General features: G+C 41.2%; 1 protein-coding gene across 2 annotated transcripts in view; it reads left to right on the forward strand.

Moving 5' to 3' along the window:
- Nucleotides 1–25,570, forward strand: part of BZW2 (basic leucine zipper and W2 domains 2) — a 72,245-nt gene that overhangs the window by 45,865 nt on the left and 810 nt on the right. For both annotated transcript variants that reach the window (XM_008055863.2, XM_021711283.1), the window contains exons 6-11: nt 785–920; nt 5,978–6,087; nt 12,611–12,781; nt 15,612–15,758; nt 17,342–17,480; nt 24,603–24,725. In XM_008055863.2, coding sequence (XP_008054054.1) covers nt 785–920; nt 5,978–6,087; nt 12,611–12,781; nt 15,612–15,758; nt 17,342–17,480; nt 24,603–24,725 — 826 coding nt within the window. The remainder of the gene's footprint in view (nt 1–784; nt 921–5,977; nt 6,088–12,610; nt 12,782–15,611; nt 15,759–17,341; nt 17,481–24,602; nt 24,726–25,570) is intronic.

The raw sequence follows: 25,570 nt of genomic DNA on the forward strand, positions 1-25,570 counted from the left end.
TCCACCTCAGCTTTCTATGTAACTGGAACTACAGGCACACACTACCACACCGGCTAATTTTTTAATTTATTGTGGAGACGAGGTCTCACCAAGTTGCCCAGCCTGGTCTCGAACCCCAGGACTGAGGTAACCCTCTCACCTCAGTCTCCCAAAGTGCTGGGATTACAGGCTTGAGCCACCATGCCCGAGCTATGCTTAACCTTTTCAAGTACATATCAAATGTAGATTAGATTATTGGCTGGCCGCGGTGGTAATCCTAGCACTTTGGGAGGCCAATGTGGGAGGACTGCTTGAGTCCAGGAGTTTGAGATCTGCCTGGGCATTGTAGCAAGACCTTGTCTCTACAAAACAAAACCAAAAAAAATGGGCATGATGGTGCACACCTGTAGTCCTAGCTACTCAGGAGGCTGAGGTAGAAGGTGGAAGGATTGCCTGAGCCCAGGAGGTCGATGCTGTGGTGAGCCATGATCATGCCACTGCACTTAAGCCTGGGTGACAGAGGGAGACTCAACTCAAAAAAATATAGATAACGTACATATTGACATTTTCCAAGCATCTGTTTTCTTCCCATGAGTGTCATCTACAGCTGTGCACAAATGAACTGAGCAGGAATGCTGCTGATACAGTCACTTTCGGAGGTATCCAATTTTTACTGAAATGAGTAACTATGCTTTGCATCTGTACTGCTGTGCATGGTCCACCAGCCAGGGATGTATGTGCTTTTGTCCTCTTCCTACTTTCGTCCTGTGCTTTATACACATGGTTTCTTTTGTTTGACCCACAGCTTCTCCTCTTCCTTAAAGCCTTTTCTGAAACAGAGCAAACAAAGCTGGCAATGCTGTCGGGGATTCTGCTGGGCAACGGCACTCTGCCTGCCACCATCCTCACCAGTCTCTTCACTGACAACTTGGTCAAAGAAGGTAAAGATGTTCCTGCTTCTCACCTGTCAGATGGCACAGGAAAAGTCAAGCCATGGAGAGTTCGCAGAAGACCCATGACTTTTCTTAGTGTTTTCTGCTTACCCATCTTGTATATACGAGAACATGTGTGTATATATCCCTTCAAATAATAAGTGTGCACATTCATTGTAGGAAATTAGAAGAAAATATGCACACCTGTACAAAGACATATAAAGAAAGACTAATAGCAAATTAAAATATCAGGCATTGACTGGGTGTAGTGGTGCATGCCTGTAATCCCAGCACTTTGGGAGGCTGAGGTGGGAGGATTGCTTGAGCCCAGGAGTTCAAGACCAGCCTGGACAATGCAGTGAGATCCCACCTCTACTAAAGCAAAACCAGAAAACATTTGATGTAAGACCCAATGTCTAGGTCAAATACCCTGAAATTGATCTAGCCCATACCATTTCTCTCAACTTAGATGCTTCTGGCATATTTTAGTAGGACAGTGCTTCATTGAGGAGAAGTGTTTTGGGCCTGTGGGCATTTAATCTGTTTGCCCTCAGACACAAAATTCTGGCCTACAACTCCCACTCCAATTTATTGCAGCCACCAAAAAATGCCTCCCAAATAGGACCACTCTTCCTAACTGTTTCCTCTCAAGTTCTGGGGAAAATGATGCTGGATATTCATTTTGGTCATTCTTGTAAGATACTCATTGTCTCCATTTTAGAAAAAATGGAGAAAAAAAGTTGAGAAAAAAAAAATTGAGACTGCTACATCAGAAAGAGACTCATTTTAATTTTAAGGCATCAAAAGAGTGGGACAGGCTGGGTTCAGTTGCTCAGCCTGTAATTCCAGCACTTTGGGAGGCCAAGGCGAGAGGATTGCTTGAGCCCAGAGGTTCAAGACCAGCCTGGGTAACCTGGTGAGACCTCGTCTCTACAACTGATCACAAAAACCAGCCGGGCATGGTGGCATGCGTCTGTAGTTCCAGCTACTTGGAAGACTGAGGAGGCATGATCACCGAAGCCCAGCAGGTGGAGGCTGTGGTGGCTTTGAGCATGCTACTGCACTCCAGCCTGGGTGACAAGAGTGAGACTCCAACTCAAAAAAAAAAAAATAGTGGGACAGGCATGCATACCCTGATTTGGTTATAGAATAAAACAAAAGTGGGCTGTTTTCGTATAGGAGGATAATTATAGTCAAATTAAATACAACACAAAACACAGTCATTTTTCCTTACAAAGTAATTAAAAAGAGCTTTTGTGAGAACATCTGTTTTTTCTGAGAACTTAAAGTTTTCCTCCTACGTATATGAAGTCCCAGTCTCATTCATGCCAGTTAGTGAAAGGGGTTATAGTCTTCTCGTAGCTAAGAAAAGAATAGTAAATTGAGAGTCACATAGTACAGAAATTTTCCATTGTGGTTGCTTTAAAACAGTTCAAATTTATGACAATCCAGATTCTGTGATTGTTGTTAGTATGTTGTTAGTATTATGACATTTTAAAATGTTTTCCTGAAGAGAATTCATGATACATCTTATTTTTGCTATTAGCCATTTTACACATAGAAAATCAACATGGAATAGAAACACTAAGCAGCAATTATATTAAATTATCCTAGCCAACATAACAGAAAATAATTGCTTTTCTAGTTGTATTAAAAACCTAAGTGACATCTGTGGTTTCCTTTGAACTGTATCCAGAAATAACATTATTGGATGACTAGATATGTGTGATAAAGCAAATATGGCAAAAATAGTAACAGTTGTAGAAACTAGATGGTGGGCATATGAGTGTTCATTGTTGTGCTTGGTCAACTTTCCTGTGTTTGAAAATTTTTATAGTAAAATGCTAGGGAGTGGGGTGAGGGGAAAAATACCTTTGCTATGCAACTAACATGGTGCCTGTGTCACATAGGTTTTCCCTAAACTCCACCATTTTTAGAAACTAGAGTTTTAAACTCTTGTTTCCTAATTAGAAAAGGAGTAGAAATTGGCTTAGCACAGTGGTTCTTATCTATAATCCCAGCATTTTGGGAGGCTGAGGCAGGAGGATAGCTTGAGACCACGAGTTCAAGACCAGTCAGCCTGAGCAACATAACAAGGCCTTGTCTCTCCAAAAATATTTTAAAATTAGCCCAGCATGGTGGCACATGCCTCTAGTCTTAGCTACTCAGGAGGCCGAGGTGGAAGGAATCGCTTGAGCCAGGAAGTTCAAGGCCACAGTGAGTAATGATCGTGCCACTGCACTGTACTTGAGTAATAGAGCAAGACTTTCTCTTAAAAAAATCAAAACAGAAGCAAAAGAAAGAAAAAGATTCAGAAATTCTTTTTTTCAACTCCCCACTTAAATGGTCAAGAGGAATAGGATCAGCCTGCACACTGGAAGGGCAGCTACAAAGACAATTAAGATGCCTGCTTCCAAACATAAGTTTTCTCTACTTACATCACAGCCTAGTGTTAATTTGATTTTTATTTAATTATATAAATTTATGTTAAATTTTATGTTGGTTTTATGAGCTAATGAGAATGTTTAAAATACTTGTTAACACGTTAACAAAAACTTCTCCAGTTTATATTGCATGTTTTCATTGTCACAGCCGTGTGTGTGTGTGTGTGTGTGTGTGTGTGTATACATTTTTTTTAACTTAGTTTCTCTGCTCATTCAAGTGAAGACATTCAGGCAAAGAAGTTGGTGTCTGTATAAATGATGGGTCCATGAAATGCTTTTACCTCCAAGTAACTGAAAGACTTGGGTCAAAATGACAAATATTTCTTATGTTGCAATACTTTTTTTTTTTTTTTGAGTTGGAGTCTCACTCCATCACCCAGGCTGGAGTGCAGTGGCACACTCAAGGCCACTCCAGCTTTGACTTGCTGGGCTCCAGCGATCCTTCCACTTCAGCCTTTCAAGTAGCTGGAACTACAGGAGTGTGCTACCACGCCTTGATACTTTTTGATTTATTGTAGAGACGAGGTCTCACTAAGTTGCCCGGGCTGGTCTCGAACCTGCGGGCTCGGGCAATCCATTCACCTCAGTCTCCCAAAGTGCTGGGATTACAGGGTGAGCCCAGCCAATTCTTTTTTTTTTTTTTTTTAAAGAGACAGGTCTTACTATGTTGCCCAGGCTGATCTCAAACTCCTGGGCTCAAGCAGCCCTCACCCCCAGCATCAGTACATTTTAAAGTGAAACAGACTTCAGAGTGAACGGCAGTGTGACTCGGAACTCAAGTATTTTCTCCTGTTACTATTCATAGCATCACCTTCATCCCAAGGATGGGGCCCCTGCTCATGCTAAGATGTCCTCTGGCACAGTTATGGAACATGCTTCCTGGTTCAGGTTCCATGGAAGAGCACTCCTCCTAAACATAGGATCATTTATCTTTCCTAAAGCTGATTGTCAGGCTCAAGCCCCATGACCAGTGCAGGTCTAATAGCAGTAGCCAAGGGAATGCCGTGGCAGATGAGTTTATGCCAAGGTTACTACACTTACCATAGAGAAGGAGGAGGTACCAGGACTTAGACTAATCAGAAATCACCAGGGAGTGCAGACAAAATGGGAATATTCTTAGGAAGGAAGTAAAGAGAATAGAGGCCGCTTAGACCACCAACAGTGAAACCTCCCATCCAGAAAATTCGGTTCAGTACTTCTACTAGGCCAAGTGCAGTGGCTCATGCCTGTAATCCCAGCACTTTGGGAAGCCGAGGCAGAGGCAGAAGAATTGCTTGAGCCCAGGAGTTTGAGACCAGCCTGGACAACATAGTGAGACCTCATCTCTACAAAAAAGTAAAAAAAAATTCTGGGTGTGGTGGCATGCACCTGTAGTCCAAGCTATTCTGGAGGCTGAGGCAGAAGGTTCCCTGAGTCCAGGAGATCAAGGCTGCATTGAGTCATGATTGTGCCATTGCACTCTAACCTGGGAGACAGAGCAAGACCCTGACTCCAAAAAAAAAAAAAAAAGAAGAAAAGAAAAAAATATTTCAACTCCATCTTAACTCTTCATAAATAAATGTGCCATAAATTCAGAAACTTGAAGTTGTTCATAGAAAGTTGTCTTCTAGTTACCCCATTATTTCTATTTGGAAGTAAATCACAGTGTAAATATGGTCATGTGATTGATTGGTTCCCTGGTGACTATAACTAGCTTAATAAACTTTTTTTTTTTTGAGTTGGAGTCTCACTCTGTTCTGCCCAGGCTGGAGTGCAATGGCACACTCATGGCCACCACAGTCTCGACCTACTGGGTGCAGGTGATCCTTCCACCTCAGCCTTCCAAGCAGCTGGAACTACAGGCATGCGCCACCACGCCTGGCTAATTTTTTTAAAATTTATTGTAGAGACGAGTTCTCACCAAGTTACCCAGCCTGGTCTCGAACCCCTGAACTCCTGCAATTCTCTCATCTCCACCTCCCAAAGTGCTGGAATTACAGGCATGAGCCACCACACCCAGTCTCAATAACCATTTTTTAAAATCCAGAAGAGTTTAACTTGAAACAGCCATGATATTTTTATAGCTTAACTCAAAAATAAAGGTTTTTTATACAAAAAATGATACTATAAAGGATGCTTGTTTACAGCTATACTTATATATATATCACTATTAATATTCTTTTACTGGTATCATTTATCAGCAAATTAGTGGACGTATGTTGACAGTTTTGTGTCTCCTGATTTATTTTCTTGTGCCTAAAGATCTGATGTAAACACTGAAATACTGATAAACCAGAGGGTAAAACAGAGACAAAACACCAAAGACATTGGATTTAAGATAGGTTTTTGACTGAGGTTAAAAAAAATAAATGTACAGTTATACCAGTTTGGAATCAGGGAATCCAACTTTGAAAAATATTTTAACCTTTTTTTTCTTCTTAAGAAAATGTTCTCTTTGGAGTCATGAAAACAGGAGACCTTTGTCTAGAGGTGTGTCAATTTTTACTTTGTGCCAAATGAAGTTTTTTGGTTATCTACCCGTTTCACAAAGCCTCGTAAGAAATGTTGCTGTGCGCACCAACACAAGTGGCTTTAAAAGGGATGTTTATAAAAAGGATGAAATTCTCTCTTGTTTTTTAACAGGCATTGCAGCCTCATTTGCCGTCAAGCTTTTCAAAGCATGGATGGCAGAAAAAGATGCCAACTCTGTTACCTCGTCTTTGAGAAAAGCCAACTTGGACAAGAGGCTGCTTGTAAGTGTTTTCTGGTCAAAGGGTCACATGCTGGAAGGGTCTGTCAGAGCCGTAGCGATGCCTGCAGCATGGTCCATGACTAGCTGCCTGTGTCTGTGTGGAATTGAAGCACTGTTTTATGTCTGTATAATTGGCAGTAGAAACTAATTTCATTTTAATCTGTATCGTGTTAACAAACGGCATAGTAGTCTGAGCACAGTAGCTCATGCCTGTAATCCCAGCACTTTGAGGGGGTGGAGGTAAGAGGATTGCCTGAGCCGAGAGATTCAAGACCAGCCTGAGCAGCTTGGCGATACCTCATCTCTATAATAAATCAAAAAATCAGCTGTGTATGGTGGTTTGTGCCTGTAGTTTTGGCTACTTGGGAGGCTGAGGTAGAAGGATTACCTGAGCCTAGAAGGCTGAGGCTACGTAGCTGTGATCATGTGACTGTACTCCTGCCTGGGCGACAGAGTAAGACTCCAACTCAAAAAAAAAAAAAAAAAAGCAGGGAATTTATAAATTTGCTGACCTTTTTATCAGAATTAAGACTTTGTTTTGTAACCATAACTTTCTAGAAATTTGTTTTAACATAAACTCTCATCCCATCTACATAGTAAAATACTTGTGATGTCATAAGAAGAAGTAGACTGGCCTGATCTCAAATATGTGTTAGTTTCCTAACCAAATAGTTTAAACAAGATTCCCTTGAAAATACTTAAGCTGTGGGAGAAAGCAAGTAAGTTAATTGTATCATGACTGCTTGATTAAATTTTATTTTTCCACCTTTGTGATTTTCAGAGAAAAATCAAGAAAAAATGTTTTTTTTCCTTATATTTTTTGTCTGCATCCTATAAATTCTTTCTGCTGGAAGCAACAGCTGTGAAATGGCAAAGATTTCTTGAAGTGAAATTGCTTTTGCAATTCTAGGAGAAAGTCTGTCTTCTTTCCACCTAGTCTCATCTCTATCTTTCTCTTTCACTGTGTTCCAGGGTGCAGGGGTGCTAGTCCCATGGGATCATTCTCAAACTCTTTTCCTCGAGAACACTTGCAAATAATTTAAAATATAAACACTTGACTTTCAATCACTTAAGATCCCTTTGTCTCTTGAAGTTTACCTTTAGTAGCTTTATTTGCGTCTCTAAAATTTTTTGATTATGATAAAGAAGAAAAGTGAGGATGTCTTGACTCTCATTCATTTCTGCCAATCAGGGGCCTTCAGCCTATAGTTCTCATGGGCCTGCTCTGTGCATGGTCCTAGAAGCTGCAGGGCCTGTAGAGAGTCGGATAGACATGTTCCCTGCCTTCATAGAACCTACCTTCTGGGGGACGAAGGGCAGATCCCTGGAAACAGAAGCAAAGGCCCATAAAAGGTTAATGAATAGGTTGCGGGGGAAGGTGGACATTCCCAGGAATGGAGAGTATTTCCTGTACATGAGTCCATGGGCTGTCTATCAATCAGCTGTATCTTGGCTGGCGTGACTCAATTTCACATGCTTTTTCATTCTGGGATCCAGGCTGAAGGAGCAGCCCCCATCCAGGCCATGATGACCTCATGGTAGAAGACAGGAAAACCGAGACTGAAACAAACCCTTCATGTACCTTAAAAAACTCACCTTCTGTGGGCAAAAGAGCTCACTACCGAGCCTGGCAATGGGAATGGGGGAGAGGGTCAGACCAACAGGACTTTTCTACCCCTGCAGGTAGGCGCAGCAAGGAAGGGTCCTCTTAATACTCTTCTGAAGGAGAGGAGGTGAGGGATTGGGAAGAAAGGTGTACTGGGTCGCAACTTGCCACAAAAGACTCCATTATTCCTTAAAGATATCAATAGCCATAGCCTGGTTAATTGAATTAGATAATCTCCTTTACAAAATTATTTTCCTTTTTGCCAGCATGTTGTTTAACTGTTCTTACTAGGTTATGTATCTTTATATATGTTGGGAATAGGAAGCTTAAGTGGTGGTTTCTGCCAGAAACACCATGAGCTGAGTGAGGACAGGGTGTTGTCTATGCCTGGCATTCATTGAATCAACAAGTGAGTGAGTCTGTTCCATGCTCAAAGAGGAAATGTTTCATGAACACATTCACCAAAATTCTCTTTAGCTCCGAGCTACTATACTTTGGAAAAATAGCATATATTTAGATTTTAGTTGTATCCACTACCGTAATACAGAAAAAGAAAACTTCATAGCAACTCAGGAGAGGAGAGAGGATGGGAAAACATAACACTTAACTACTGAGAAAGGGAGCAGTGATTAAGAAATTGAGGATGCCGGGCTCGGTAGCTCAGCCTGTAATCCTGCACCCTTGGGAGGCTGAGGTGAGTGGATTGCCTGAGCCTGCGGGTTTGAGACCCACCTGGGCAGCGAGACCTCATCTCTACAATAAATCAAAAAATCAGCCGGGCATGGTAGCGCGTGCCTGTAATTCCGGCTACTCAGAAGGCTGAGGCGGAAGGATCGCCGGAGCCCAGCAGGTCGAGGCTGCGGTGGCCGGGAGCGGCCACTGCACTCCAGTCTGGGCGACAGAGTGAGACTCCAACTCAAAAAAAAAAAAAAGAAAAGAAAAGAAATTGAGGAGGTCACTGTTTTCCTTTAGTTCTTCTTATTGATTATATGGTGTACCAGAAACTTTTCCAGGAGCTGAGGATGTTGGATGTTGGAAGGAACCAAACAAGCAGAATCTTTTCTTTATGGGACTTGTATTCTATTTCAGGGCAGTGGGCAATAAGCCAAATAAATAAGTAAAATATATAGCCGGGTCTAGTGGCTCACACCAGTCATCCCAGCACTTTGGGAGGTGGAGGCAAGAGGATGGCCTGAGCCCAGATGTTCAAGATCAGCCTGGGCAATTTGGTGAGACCTCATCTCTACAATGAATCAAAAAATGAGCCGGGCATGGTGGTGCATGCCTGTAGTGACAGCTACTTGCAAGGTTGAAGCAGAAGGATTGCATGTGCCTGGGAGATCGAGGCTGCAGTGAGCCGTGATCATGCCACTCTAGCCTGGGCAACAGAGTGAGACTTCAACTTAAAAAATAAATAGATAAAGGTAAAAAGTGTTATGGATAAAAAAAATTAAGTAGGGAAAAGTGCAGGCATCAGAATATGGGATGTAATTTTCAGTGTCAAGGAAGGCCTCTGTGACATAAGGTGACATTTGTGGAAAGACTTGAAGGAGGTGAGGGAGGAAGCTTTACAGATAACTCAAAGAGCATTCCAGGCAAAGGGAACAGAAAATACAAAGGCTTTGGGGTGCGGGATGTTGGAAACAGCAAGGGAAGGGTGAGTAAGAGCAAGAGTGTAGCAGATCAGCTTGGAGAAGCAGCAGGGCCCCTGTGATCTAGGGCTGTGACTTATGTTCCAAGTGAGGTAGAAGCTTTTGGAAAATTTTCTGTGATCTTTCGTCTCAGCAGAATCAATCAGTCTGTCTGCTGCATCGGGAATAGACTCAGGGGCAAGAGCAGAAGCAGGGAGACAGTAATCTGGGGATGAGATGATGGAGATTTGGGCCAGGGTCGGGTTTCTCTAAGAAATACACACCATGTTCCAAGTCAAAGAATGACATGGTATGATTTCTACTGACTCGGTTTAAACTGAATAATAATTTTCCACACATTATGTACCATTCATGAGAACTTTGAATAGAGTTCATAAATGAACTATAAGCAATATGTTTAGTGGCATATTGCTCTGACCATAACTTTTTTTTTTTTTTTTTTTTTTGAGTTGGAATCTCACTCTGTCACCCAGTCTGCAGTGCAGTGGCATGATAACAGCTCACTGTATTCTTACCTCCCGGGCTCAGGTGATCCTCCTGCCTCAGCCTTATGAGTAACTGGGACTACAGGCACGTACCACCACACACTTCTAATTTTCCTATTTTTTGTAGAAATGAAGTCTCACTTTGTTGCCCAGACTGGTCTCTAACTCCTAGGCTCAAGCGATCCTCTGGCCTCTGCCTCCCAAATTGCTGGGATTACAAATGTGAGCCACGGCACGTGGCCTGCTCTAAACATAACTTCAAATCAAACTTTCAGTCACTCTACCTAAATAGAATATTGATGCAAGCACAGAGTAATGGAATAAGGATTGACTCTGGGCCACACAGCTTTGTTCTTAAATATTTCTGGCTACATAAATTGAGTCAAGCTGCTTAACCTCATTGAAACTTAGTTCGGTTTATCATCTAGAAGAATTTCTACTTTACACAACTATTATGAGGAAAGTCCCTGTACATCTTGATTCATAGAAGAGACTTGATAAAAACTAAATTAGTTCCCTGCCCTGCAGACTCGGAAGCTCTTCAGTGACTGTGGAAACATCAATGATGCAATTTCACTGTGGTATGAAATGTTTGTTTAACCTGAGTGCATGTTTAATAGGTACTCCCAACTCTTCTGACATTTTGAGACATGTGACTCAATAGGGGAAATTAACAGGATTATAATACAGGGAACATTGAAACTTGAATCCTAATGTAGGAGTCTTCTGATGGAAGACCCATTACAGAGCTTTCTACTCAGACATTTACTGGAACCACATGCCCTGTGGCCATATATATGCAAATTTAACCAATGCAAATGTCGGGATCTATTTTTTAGACTCTGCTGCAGCCTGAAAAATGTGAAAGCTTTGAAAAGTGCCTTCATTTCTTAGATGGGTGTTGAACTCACACAGGATTAGATCATGACTAAGTGTTGCTGACACTCTGCCAAGCTGTGTAGGGTAAAATGGAAATGAGGGGAAAATGTGAGAGCAGCTATGGTATGTTGCTCTTTTTTGCAGTTTCCGTTAAAATTATACAATAAACTGAAGGGTGAGTGTCTTAGTCCATTTCTGTTGCTTATAACGAAATGCCTGATGCTGGGTTGCTTATAGAGAAAAGGAACTTATTTCCTATAGTTATGGAGGGTGAGAAATTCAAGGTCAAGGGGCCACATCTGGCGAGGGTCTTCTTGCTGGTAGGGACTCTAGGAGTCCCAAGGAGGCCCGAAGTATCACATGGTGAGGAGGCTGAGCGTGCTAGCTCAGATCTCTCTTCTTACAAAGCCACTTTTGCATGACAATATAAAAATAAAATTGAAGAGTCCATTTCCTTTTCCACTCTCACATCCCTGACCCTTACCACCCTCTACCATGCTGTAAGCCCTGCAAGGCCCCTCACGTGGTCAAGGCTGGAGAGATTTGGGCTGATCCTGTCTGGCAGGTGGAAGTCCAATGAGCATTCTTGGGTTACATGGGCTTTACGGGCTGCAGTATCTTCAGTATTTCTATAAGCAAGAACTTGTATGTGATTTTCCATGGGTATAAAAGCAAAACCAAACATTAATCCCATTAATCCAGGAGTGGATTAATTCATTAATGAGGACAGAGCCCTCATGATCCACAAACCTCAAAAGTCTCACCTGTCACTACTACTAAACTGGGGACCAAACTTCAACATGAGTTTTGGAGGGGACATTGAAAGCATAGCAGTGGCTTTAGATTAGATCTTGCTGTTGAATTTGAAAATAGCCATCATTGGCTGGGCTTGGTGGCTCAGCCTGTAATCCCAGCACTTTGGGAGGCCAAGGTGAGTGGATTGCCTGAGAGCTGGTGGGCTCGAGACCCTCCTGGAAAACTTGCTGAGACCTCGTCTCTACAATAAACCAAAAATTAGCCAGGTGTGGTAGCACACACCTGTAGTTCCAGCTACTTGGAGGCTGAGGCAGAAGGATCTCCGGAGCCCAGGCAGGTCGAGGCTGCAGTGGCCGGGAGCGTGCTGCTGCACTCCAGTCTGGGCGACAGAGTGAAACGCCAACTCAAAAAAAAAAAAGAAAAAGAAAATAACCATTATTAATCTGTGTAACAAAATTCTCTTCAGCTTCCAAACTAGTATTTTAGAATAATAGCAGCATTTTCTCAGTCTGTGAATAGAGGTCCTTAAGATGATAATAGTCAGCCGGGCAAGGTGGCTCAAGCCTATAATTCCAGCACTTTGGGAGGCTGAGGCAAGAAGATTGCCTAAGCCTAGGGGTTCAAGACCAACCTGGGCAACTCGGCAAGACCTCATCTCTACAATAAAAAATAAAAAAATTTAAAAGATGATAATAGTTAATGCAGTTATCTCTGATTGTTTCAGCATTACTAAAACAGACCTGTGTCTACTAACTCATAAAGAAACAATGTGATTATCTAATGCCTTGAATATTTTTCTTCTCAACTAAAACAGTCCAAATATTATCTAAAGTTATCTTATTTGCATTTAATTTTGCAAATTTAATTCTGTGTTTGCACATCATACTTGATTAAAGTAAATGAAATAATGGCTCAAAACAAGTGAAGCTAATTTATGTAAGTTGCTTAGCATTTTTGCTCCTTCTCTGCCCAACTTCCTAATCCTAGAAGGTGCTTAGCTCAAAAAATACACCAGCGATTTGGGAAACCAGTCTCTGTTATTTTCTTCCACATGAGAGATTCTAAGTGAAATGAAGCATCCTTTTTGCTTACTGAATTTGAATAGCCTATCATATAGTAATCTCTCTTTTTCCTTTGCGCCCTCAGGAACTCTTCCCAGTTAACAGACAGAGCGTGGATCATTTTGCTAAATACTTCACTGATGCAGGTCTGAAGGAGCTTTCCGACTTCCTCCGAGTCCAGCAGTCCCTGGGCACCAGGAAGGAACTACAGAAGGAGCTCCAGGAACGTCTTTCTCAGGAGTGCCCAATCAAGGAGGTGGGAGACCACGGGCAGACAACCCTGCAGAATACACGAATGAGGAGTTACAGGCCTGTGTGGCACAAGTTTGCCTCCCTTAAGGAGATCGCCTTTATGTTATTACTAGAAACTTCATCTACTTGTTTCCACCGCTTAAATTATCTCAGCTTCAAAGCACTGATCAGAATGCTGCATTTTAATCCACACTAGGACGTTCCAGAAATTAAGTTATTTTCACCGGATGCGGTGGCTCACTCCTGTAATTCCAGCACTCTGGGAAGCCAAGGTGGGAGCATCACTTGAGCCCAGGAGTTGGAGACCAGCCTAGGCAACATAGCGAGATCAAGTCTCTACAAAAAATAAAAAAGTAGCTGGGCATGATTGCATGTGCCTGTAGTCCCGGCGACTTGGCAGGCTGAGGCAGAAGGATTTGCCTGAGCCCAGGAGGTCGAGGCTGCAGTGGGCTTTGACCATGCCACTGCATCCAGCTTGGGTGACAGAGTGAGACTCCCAACTCAAAATAAAAAAACAAGTTCTTTTCACACATATGACATACGTTACCAGGCTGCTATGATTATCAGAATATCTCATCTGTCCAAGAGATGTGACCATCTGCTATCAGTGTACCCCATTATATGATGTTTCTAAACTTAGTTGCAGATTATCCAGCCTGGGTAAGCATTTGGTTCATGTTTGGGTCAACACGGGGTGTTCGGTACACCTCTGGTATGAATGTATAGGCTTTTTATTTGAAAAAGGCAAGTTTGGATTCATATCATAGGGAAAGACCAGTCGGATCAGTGGTTTGTTTAATCACACTCACACTCACAGTAAATGTGTATCCCCAGAATTTAATAACTTTTTTTTTGTAATCATGTATATACAAAGCTTATATATACATGCTATGGTTCATAAAGTTATAACCAGATCTTTAATATGTGTAGAGAAAACTTCCTTTTCAAACATAAAACAATTTCCACATGACAATATAAAAATTAAGTTGAACCAGGCATGGTGGCTCATGCCTGTAATCCCAACACTTTGGGAGGGCGAGGTGAGAGGATTGCCTAAGCCCAGCAGGTCAAGGCTACAGTGTCTCTGTACATGCCACTGCCCTCCAGCCTGGGCTACAGAGTGAGACTCCGACTCTAAATAAATAAATTGAAGCATCCGTTTTCTTTTTCCACTCCCAAATCCCTAACTCTCACCACCCTCTACCATGCTCTAAGCCTTGCAAGGCACTGCACATGGTTCAAGGCTGGAGAGGTTTGGGCTGATGCTGTCTGGCAGATGGAGGTATGAGGAGCATTCTTAGGGCACATGCTTTAAGGACAGTAGTATCTTCATATCTTCAATATTTCTCTAAGCAAGAACTTGTACGTGATTTTCCATGAGTATAAAAGCAAAAGATAAACAGTGATGCCTGTCGATGCAGAGACATCACCCTTCTCTTCAGCTTCCTTCACCCTGCCCAGGGCGTGGGTCAGCCCAGCTACTCTAACTACTCCTGCTCCCAAAGGCTACAAACCCCACTACTGACACTCTCCTGCAGTCCGGGCCAGGAATAAAGAAAGCAATATGTTGTCACTAAAAAAGAAAAAAAAATTGTACTACTACTCAAGAAAAAGTGTACTTAAGCTTTATTATTATAATTATTTGAGTTGGGGGAGGGTGGTCTCACTCTTGTCCCAGGCTGGAGTGCAGTGCTTGATCACGGCTCATCACAGCCTCAACTTCCTGGGCTCAGGCAAGTCTTCCACCTCAGCCTCCAAAGTAGCTGGTACTACAGTCGTGTGTCACGACGCTTGGCTCATTTTTTTTTTTGTAGAGACAGAGTCACTGTGTTGCCCAGGCTGGTCTCAAATTCCTGGCCTCAAGCAATTCTCCCACCAGAGTGCTAAGATTACAGGGATGTGTCACTATGCCCAGCCTGCAGTCCAGGCCAGGAATATAGTTGTTGTTTTTTTAAGTTAATAAATTAATGATTTTTTTTTCTATTTCTTTAGTCTTTTATTTAAATGTGTGAGGTACAATTCAGGTTAGGTATACAAATGGTCATTACCCTTGTTGATGAGGTGTGCCTCCCCCTTCCCTGGTAGTTTCCCAATATTATAGTTTTTAATTATTTCTAAGACCCTCACCTCTATTTGATTTTATTTTAAAAAGAAAAAGCATTCCAAATAAATTTGATGTAAAATACATGAAGTTAGGCAAACCTATATTCCATTATCAGGGCTGAGAATAAGTTTGCATATTTATGCATGATTATAAGAGGACAATAATTTGTTGAGTGTTGCTGAATTAATAGGTATCAAATAAAAATACCACCTTTGCACTTTGAAGTTTATTTGCAAGTTAACTTTTCACTGGGATGGGGCAGGAGTTTCATTAGAAGTGATGATTGAAGAATAAATTGTGGAGAATGGACTTGCACAAACCCAGGACATCCATCAAGAGGTTTTTAAGTTGAGTAAAGGAAAAGTTGACAGCTCTCTGGCCTTCTTCAAATCCCAAAAAGAGTCAGACCGGCTCAGGTATCCCTACCCTGTGAGACCCAGAAGTGTTCCTCTGTGTCAAAATAACTCCTAGGAAACAAAGGTCCTCTTTTTCTATGCTGTGCAGGAGCTCCTGGCCAGAGCTAAGCCTATTAATTTTTGCACTGAAAATAAATCTGCCTTGAGAACAAATCATTGTATTTTTCCTCTGGTTTCTAATCAGAGAATCTCTTCCAGGAAAGGAGAAATGAGCAGATTATTTCTTGTTGACCCTGAGCCTTTTACTGACCAGGCCATGGGGGGGAGCACTCCGTCTGCCTGTTACTTTTTGACCTCCTTTCTGTGGAATGTAGGTGGTGCTTTATGTCAAAGAAGAAATGAAGAGGAATGAGCTTCCAGAAACAGCTGTGATTGGGCTTCTGTGGACCTGCATCATGAATGCTGTGGAATGGAACAAGAAGGAAGAACTTGTTGCAGAACAGGCTCTTAAGCACCTGAAGGTAACAGCTCATGAAGGTAACAGCTCAGCAAGGAGCTGTCTCAGCCCACTGCAACTCTTAAAGAGTGACAAGCCGGGCTCGGTGGCTCAGGCTGTAATCCCGCACCTTTGGGAGGCTGAGGTGAGTGGATTGCCTGAGCCCGCGGGTTCGAGACCCGCCTGGGCAGGCGAGACCTCATCTCTATAATAAATTAAAAAATTAGCCAGGCGTGGTAGCGCGTGCCTGTAATTCCGGATACTTGGAAGGCTGAGGCGGAAGGATCGCAGGAGTCCAGCAGGTCGAGGCTGTGGTGGCTGGGAGCAGCCACTGCACTCCAGTCTGGGCGACAGAGTGAGACTCCAACTCAAAAAAAAAAAAAAAAAATAGGTTCCAACTGCCGTTTCCCCAGACTCAAGCTAAACATATTCTTCCGAGTTTTTTTCCTTTACAAATCTGCCATGGCCTAAAATGTTTCAGATGTAATAGCCTATGAAATACCTAAAGGCAAGTTCTTGCTTAAGACAATGTCAGAAAATCCACAGAATCATCATACACAGTTGTAAAAGTTAAAGAGAAGTCTGGTCTCACTTTTGGCTGTCCTTCTATTCTATTTTACAAAAAAACTGGTATTGAATATTTTTGTTTCAGGAAACCATGGATTGGCATTGCCATTTGAAAAGTGTGTGAGTGGTAGAAGATGATTATATACATTGGGTGATTTGATGCATGTATACATACATTTTTGCTTGCCTTGATTGTCTTCTCCTTGTGAAATTTTAAGACAAGTGGAAGATTTAGATCTTGCCTTCAGAGTTTACAGTTGAGTTGGGCAAAGACAGACATAAACCTGACAAAATAATATATATTAGAGGTAACTCTCAGTATCCATGAGAGCATAACAGTGAGTCTACCGCATGTGTTAATTGGATCAGGGAAGAGATAAATGTTGAATTGTGTAGGTCTTGGAGAAAAACAATGGCTATACAGCAGTGATGGAAAGTGAAAATCATTTAGCATGAAGGGAGTAATGGGCACAAAGCCATCCATTTGACTTGGGAGGGTTCTGGGACATCTAAGAAGGAGAACCTCCCCTTAATGGCAGAACCACCCTCCACCGATACAATGGATATTGTTACAGGATATGACCTAATGTTAACCATTACATTAGACATAGTGGGTTTAGAAGTTGTCTTTAGGAAAGGAGGAGGGAGGGGAGCATGTGGCAATATACTAGGTACCTGGTCTGCTCTCAGGGTGGTGGGGAGGGGGCCAGCTAGAAGCCCAAACTTCACCTGCATGCCACTTTTTTATGTAGTAAATCCTCAGTTGTGCCCCACAACTCTAAAATTAAATAATAAAAGCAGTCATCTTTAATATAGGCAGATTCTCACTTTGATCTCGTAGTGGGTGTAGCAAGAGAAATCTGGTAAGATGCTGGGATCAAAAGCATTCGTTTTGATTGGGCACAATATGACAGTGAGAAGATATTAGTCCTAAAAGGGAATGTTTTCTGAGCAAACCTCCAGTTTACTGCTGGGATTCCTGCAGTGTCCGTCCTGCGCCACCCACACAAGTAACACTCCTGCTCTCTGCTTCCTTCCTAGCAATACGCTCCCCTGCTGGCTGTGTTCAGCTCCCAAGGCCAGTCAGAGCTGATCCTCCTCCAAAAGGTTCAAGAGTACTGTTACGACAACATCCATTTCATGAAAGCCTTTCAGAAGATCGTGGTCCTCTTCTATAAAGGTACCCTCCATGTTGTTTCAGCCCCACGTTTCCATGTTTTGTTGAGGGGCAGAGAGGGATAGAGGGGGAAGATGAGGTAGAGGAGGCCATGGGGTTTTGTCTGAGGGGGACAACGAGTTACCAACACGTGAAAGTCATGTAGGGAGAGAAGGCATACAGCCACACATGCGTCCCTTCAAGGAACCATCCTAATTGGGCCCCTGGGCACTTCTCACATGGAAGTTGCCCAAAGACTGGTGATGAGCTGGTTACTATTTCTTGGGGATGGTGTAAAAAACATAATTACATAAAACTGAGTCTGTTTTTGAATTGTAAGGATTAGCTCTACTAACAATGATTATCAAAATGCTATGTATATTATGTGCAGACCCTTTTATAGATGCCTTCATGCTAACTTTCAAATTATTGAAATAATTAGCCTTTTCACTTTGTATTTCAGTTCCTTGGTCCAGACATTCTCCTATTTTCCAAAGGAATAGTTATTTTTAGGTTTTTACATTTACGGACTTTTCATTATATTTATAAGGACCAGGTTGCCATGACAACTGGCAGTAAAAAAAATGGATGCTAAAGGTTCTAACTGATCTCTATCTCCATACCTACAGCATACAAAAATGATCCTGGGCTGTTTAAGATGCTTAGTAGCATTTCAAGTGAATTTTACTTGGCCATGTAGGTTACTCCGGTGCGTGCATCTTGCCCACAAGTGTTTGGGTGATATTTTACTTTTTCAGAGCACTAAGATATCTGACAACAATTATTATGTCAGTAGAAGAATATGACTGCCTCAGTAGAAGAATATGACTGCCTATTCCCTTTTGAAGTTCAGTGATCGATATATTCTCTGGCCAGACCTGAGCTAGGTGTTCTCCAATGCGATCATAAGAGAGCAGCGCCCTAAAATTAGGGCTCCCCAAATGATACCCAAAGCAATCCAAACCTGCAGGTCCTATTGCCAGCCCACATATGATACCCAGCAGCCAAGAATGAAAAGCGGGGTCTGCCCACCTGTGGCCTTTCTGTCCACATTGGCCACAGCTGGCTCCACTTGTAAGCCTGGTAGAAAGACCTAGGCAGCAGGTTTCACATTTGCTTTGAGGGTGGTCTGTTTTTTCCACTACAGAAAAGCAAGCTGTCCATCAACTAGTTACCTGAACACAGTTGGCTTTCCTGCCCTTTAGAGGATGACAAACCCAACCAGTGTTTCTTACCAAAATCTTTTTTAACTGAGACATAGTCATTTGTGTCTTGTCTGCAGAAGCACCTCGTTTTATTATTGCACTTAATTCACAAAATAATCAGCAAGCCAGTTGTTCCTGGCAGTGGCATCTAGGTGGCGTGTGAACTATTAAAATCCATCAACAATTTTCTCATTTTAACCATCACTGCCAGCCTTCTTCCTTACACTTCTTCGAATGACTGGCAGGTAGTAAAACTGGTTGCTTGGGGTTTTTTCTTATTCTTCAGTTCCAAGAGCCCCTTCCCAGCATTTCCAGAACTTGAGGCTACAGAAACTTGGGACGTGATTACCCACATCCCCTTTGGCAAACTTAATGGCTTAATTGAATGCCATTATTAAAAGATTTTTAAATCTTTTATATAATAACAGTGGAATAAAAGTGAATAAGCTATAAATAATGCTTTTTAGCAAAGAAAACTGTAGTGATTGGTCATTCTATGAAGATTTTTTTTTTATTTCTAAGGCAATAAGCAATAGTGACTCCGTCACTAACTTTCAACCATCACATTATTGACTTTTAAAAATAATTTATCTTCCTTTCTTCCTGAAGTACCACAGACACAGCATGTAGGTCTTAAAAAATAGCAAACTAACCTCCTTGAGTACCGTTATTATCTCTATCATGAGTTTTCTTGTTTGCTGAAATTTTTTAGGTTACATTCTACCCCTCATGCAGATTTTTCTTTCTTTTTTTTTTTTTGAGTTGGAGTCTCACTCTGTCGCCCAGACTGGAGTGCAGTGGCCGCTCCCGGCCACCGCAGCCTCAACCTGCTGGGCTCTGGTGATCCTTCCGCCTCAGCCTTCCAAGTAGCTGGAATTACAGGCATGCGCTACCACGCCTGGCTGATTTTTTGATTTATTGTAGAGATGAGGTCTTGCTGCCCAGGCGGGTCTCAAACCCGCGGGCTCAGGCAATCCACTCACCTCAGCCTCCCAAAGGCGCGGGATTATAGGCTGAGCCACCGAGCCCGGCTTTTGCAGATTTTTCTAAGAGGAGTTTCTTAATCTCATTCTAAAAAAAGGTGAGTGCCCTGAAATTATAAATCAACCTAAGGAGTACACCCTAGGAGGTAAAAGGGAGAGGCATTAGTTTTTCCTCAGGCCATTCATTAACCAGATAATCAGCTTTTAAATAACTTAAAGTTAGTAAGGTCTGTGGTAGGTATGAGCAGACCCGGGGGAACATGGAAGGGGCGAATGTCAACATCAATTTCATTCTGCCTTAGTTATTTTTGGAAATGAAATCTAAAAACTTTGTGGAAAATGGAAGCCTAAAATATATCACTGAAAAATCATTTTAAATGCCACTTTCTAGGTAATTCTGTAATTTTTCACAAAATTGTATTGATTGTTTTGCTAAATGAATATAATTACATGCTTCCTCTTGAGAACATGGAATCCCTGATGAATGATCGTTCCATCCCAAGAGCATCACAGTGTTTACCTTGTCTCTTTTTGGCCAGTCTTTTACTTTGACCTTATTTTGTCCACTAAACACTTATGCAAGGAGCCACATTTGATTTGTTTCTAAAAGGATTCAGATGCTCTTTCTATGCCTAGAAAAGCTTGCAGAACAGTGAGTTTGAAAGCAGGCCTTTCCTAATGCTAATGTACATAAGAATCACCTGGAGAGCTTGTTTAAACACAGGCACCCCAGGAACTGTGTTCCATAGGTTCAGGACTGAGTCTGAGAATTTGCATTTTAATAAGCCACCAGGTGATGCTGTGACTGTTGTACCAGGACCATTGGTCTAAGGGGTTGGCATTCGAGAAGTGACAAATTCTGTGAACTACAGTAACACATTCAAGGTCATATTTATCATTGATTCCATATACATGTACACATTTTACAAATACTGAATGGTGTCTTACCTGCTTCTTTTGTCTAGTGATTCCTTTTGTTTTTATAGGAAACATTTTGCTTTAAATCAGGTTTTTAAAAAATATAATGGAAACTGTTGTTCCTTATTTTTATCTCTTTCTTACACGTACACAGCACACGCGCGCGCACACACATACGTCCCTCCCCCAAATTTTCAGAACCTGAGGCTAGCAGAAACTTGGGGCCATGATTGCTCATGTCCCTTTTGGCAATCTTGGTGACTTAATTGAATGCCATTATTGAAAGATTTTTAAATCTTTTATATAAATAGCAGTGGAATTAAAGTGAATAAAATATAAATAATGCTTTTCAGCCAAGAAAAGAGGGGTGACTAGTCATTGAACAATGATTTACTCTCTATTAAAATCTAGATATTTTTATTTCTAAGGCAATAAGAAATAGTGAACCCATAGCTAGCTTTCAAACATAACATTATTGACTTTTTGAAATGATTTATCTTCCTTTGTTCTTGATGATCAGTGCCACAGACATAATATGTAGGTCTAAAAAATATCAAATTACCTCCTCAAGTACCATTATTATCTCTCTGGTCAATTTTCTTGTTTGCTGAATTTTTTTAGGTTAAATTCTATCCCTCTTGCAAATTTTTCTAAGAGAAATTTCTTATTCTCATTCTAAAAAAAGGTGAGTGCCCTTCTCAACATATATTCCCAGCATTCTTAGGGTAAATTATTTTTGACTTGTGTCCCTATGTGACATCCCTCATAAAAAATTCTGAATTTCGAAAGTGCCAAGTGACATAGTTTTAGACTTAATTATCTAAATAACTAACATTACGTAAAATTAAGCAATTCTCAAACTACTTTTACAGCATTCTCTCTTTGACCCCCATTCATGAACACCTACATTTTAGGTTAGAACCCTACAAATTGAGAAATATTTCATTTTTCTCATCAGGCTAATAAATGTATTTATTATACATATGTTGAATGCATACTATATGGTGTGGACCTTACACTAAATGCTGGAAATGAGATGAACAATAGTCCCTGACCTCCTGAATTTTAGGGCATAGGAGCAAACAAAGAATTACAGCCATGTCAGAAGGGGCAAGACAAAACTTAGAGTTGAAGCCGATTAGGAGGGGAGAAGAGAAGGCTTGAAGGGCACAATTAATCTCACAGAGAAATGGCCAGATAGTAGGGAACATACACTAATCTCTGTGTGCAATGTCTTCCTTTTCTACTGCACTTTTACTGATATTCTATATCCCTAAATTGGCATTTCTGGAACATTCCACCCAAAGTGATTTCCCAGTTTTATTTTTTCTTTCGTTTTTGAGTCAAGGTTTCACTCTGTCACCCAGACTGGAGTGCGATGGCACAATCACAGCTCACTGAAGCCTCCGACTCCTGGGTTCAGGGGATTTTCGGCCTCAGCCTCCTGAGTAGCTGAGAGTGCAGACACACGTGCCACCGCACCCAACTAATTTTTTGATTTTTTGTAGAGATGCGGTCTCACTATGTTGCCCAGGCTGGTCTCAAACTCCTTGGCTCAAGCAATCCTCCTGCCTCAGCCTCCCAGAGTGCATGGATTACAGGGGTGAGCTACTACACCCAGCCTGGTTTCCCAATTTTAATGAACTCCTCTCCCTACTTTATCCTTAGTGGGGGGAACAAAATTGTCAGTCTTCATTCCTCAAGGAGTTCTTTCCTGTTTAGACCTCTCCCTAAACAGAAGTCGAATTTCTTCTTGCTTTTTTGATGTTCACACTTTGCCTCATAAGTCACCCTATGTAGTTGCTTTAGTAGCTTTTTTTTTTTAACTATTAATTCCTTGGCACTAGAAGTTTGAACTTACAGCAAATATTTATTATTAAATTGGGTTCTTAACTTCTAGGAACCCAACTTTGCACCGTTTATCTGATTAGCTGAGGACAGGGCATTCGATGGGTTTTATTAATCATTGAGTGTCCTTTTCACAAGCCCTAACATTGACAAGCATTTTCCTAGTTGCATGGCCTCTTTCAGCCTCTGTGGGGCAATAAAACACAGGAATGAACTCTCTACCTTCAAAAGGAAGGCTGGGAAAGCTTGGACAAAGCAAATCACTAACCTGTGGTCTAAATCAACTTTCCAACACATACCTTGTATCATTCCCAATTTATTAAAGTATGGAGAAAAAAATAGAATTCCCCTTTCTATTTTTCTTACATTTTACTCTTTTTGATTACATAACATTAAACATAATAATAATTGTTTAATAGTGCACGCATATAATTTATAAACTCAAAAATATGCATATATTAGATATATGCTCAAAATTGCCCTACTGATAGGCAGCATGATCAAAACAGGTTGGAAATTAATGATCACATCACAAGTGTCTCAAAGATGGTTTACAGATTACACAAAGAAGACTTTAAATCGCTATTAGAAGGCTGAGACGGAAGGATCACCTAAGCCCAGTGGGTCCAGGCTGCAGTGGCCGTGAGCATGCCACTGTACTCCAGGCTGAGAGTGAGACTCCAACTCTAAATAAATAAATAAGTCGCTGTTAGTGTTCTTGAGAAATTCTTGAAAGGCAATCTTGCACAATAGCAAGTCACTTTCGCTGACTCCAACTGCCCACCCTTCACCTCTATGAAAATTAGGCTTCATAGCTAGTGGAAATATCTTTGATTGTTGAGTGGAAATTAGAGGGCTGAAAACAAAAGGAGCAAAAGAACTTGAAGATAACAGTAATTCTTTAGGACTCCTGACGATAACTTTTCTGCCTTGTCTTTATAAGTGAGTTAAATCCAGGCACCATGCTTCCTTTGCAAAATACAGTATATTTCATGATAAAAATAAATAAAAGCTTACTTACATCTTCACAAGCAAATCATGTTCACTTGCAGTCAGTTCAGTGTCTTTAATTCAAGAGCATTTTCTAAGAGCTGATATTTGTTAAAGAAGTAAAAGAAAAACAGTGAAAAGGTCAGTCATGTTGTAAATGAAAATAACATTAAACCATTTCATCATTTTAACTGAAAATACGTAATTAGAGCGATTTATCAATGTTGCATGGATTGCTTGGCATTTGTAAAGGATTGGACACATATTGGAGACAATAAATGCTTTGTATCTGTTTACTATATTATTTCCCACTGAGAATCCCACAACCCATTAGAACACTGGAAGAGTATGTAGGCTGTTATTTTTATATTCTCCGTCCTCTTCTTAACATTAAATATTCTCAGTTAGTGGTGACTTGAGTACATTAAGGCACATTTGTAGAATTTAGAGTTGTAGGTAATACATTGTTAACAGTTGTTTACAATTTTATTATAGAGATGTGGAATACAAGTAAGGGTTAACTACACAAGTAAAATATTACTCTTATAATTTAGAATATTATTCTGTGAGAAAATAAATTAGTGACTTGGTGGTGGAGTAAATGTAGAACTTGGGTTTATGTGTATGTTGCTTCCATGACATACCCCAAAACCACGACACACCCCAGAAGCTCATCTTTCTATCTAATTCTTAATATCATTATTGCATATTACCTGCATTGTTTTTCCTTTGACATTTTCTCAAAAAAAAAACCAAAACAAAACAAAACCTTACAAGACCAGTCATTTGAGTTTACTCCTCAATCAAGATAGGGTTGAACTTGGCAGGACACAGAGTGTTCCAAAATCCTGGAATTTCTGATTCATCTATAAAATGACAATATGATCCTGTTTCCTGCCGGCAAATTAGCACTGTCAGAAATTCCCAGATCCCCATGGTGACCGATAGGCTTGCAATAGATCATGCCTGATGATGTCATCCTCTTCACTAAGGTCTTCATGAAGCTAACTGTCAAAATATGGCATTGCACTACATGGACACGAACTTCGTTCTTCTCTTCTGATAAGTTTCAGATGTGGGTTTCTTTGGTAATACAGCATTTAGTCTTAAAAGATCATTTTCTATTAAACTGTGAGACATGAAGTTGTTTTCAAGCACGGCATTTGCATAGTGACTTTGAAATCTTTGATCTGATATTGCAGCTGACGTGCTGAGTGAGGAAGCAATATTGAAATGGTATAAAGAAGCGCACGTTGCTAAGGGCAAGAGTGTTTTTCTTGACCAGATGAAGAAATTTGTGGAGTGGTTACAAAACGCAGAAGAAGGTATGATTCCATTTGACGACTTTGGTCATTAAATAAATGCTTTCTCATTATACTTTAAAAATATTTACCTCTTCTACAAATTTTAGTTGCTCTCCTAAAACTAAAGTGCTTGGGATATCTTCCATATTGAACATTTTTCCTACATCTTAACCCTCCTTTTCTGAAATCAAGGCAATAAAAATGTCTACATGTTAAAGGTTAAAAAAAAAGAAATGCTTCAATTATTCATACTAAGGAGAACAAATAAAAAAGAAATGATCAGTAAAGGTGAAAGGAAAAAAGACATTGGACTGAATCACACATTGTGGGTTGATATGGATTTTGATCATACCCTTACCCATTAATTGGTAATTTTAAATAATGGATATACAAAGTAGAAGAATAGTAATGGATAAGAGTGACTCCAACTAAGAATAAAAAATGGGCCGGGCTCGGTGACTCAGCCTGTAATCCCAGCACTTTGGGAGGCCAAGGCGAGTGGATTGCCTGAGCCCGTGGGTTCGAGACCAACCTGGGCAACTTGGTGAGACCTCGTCTCTACAATAAAATAAAAAATAGTCGGGCATGGTAGCGCACATCTGTAGTTCTGGCGACTTGGAAGGCTGAGGCAGAAGGATTGCTAGAGCTCAGGAGGTCGACGCTGGGGTGGCCATGAGCATGCATGCCACTGCGCTCCAGCCTGGGCGAAGGAGTGAGACTCCAACTCAAAAAAAAAAGAATAAGCCAGGCTTGGTGGCTCAGCCTCTAATCCCGCGCCTTTGGGAGGCTGAGGTGAGTGGATTGCCTGAGCCCACAGGTTCGAGACCCGCCTGGGAGCGAGACCTCATCTCTACATAAATCAAAAA

The sequence above is a fragment of the Carlito syrichta genome, unplaced genomic scaffold (assembly GCF_000164805.1).
Source record: "Carlito syrichta isolate Samal-C Ts95f unplaced genomic scaffold, Tarsius_syrichta-2.0.1 Scaffold301993, whole genome shotgun sequence".
NCBI lineage: Eukaryota > Metazoa > Chordata > Mammalia > Primates > Tarsiidae > Carlito > Carlito syrichta.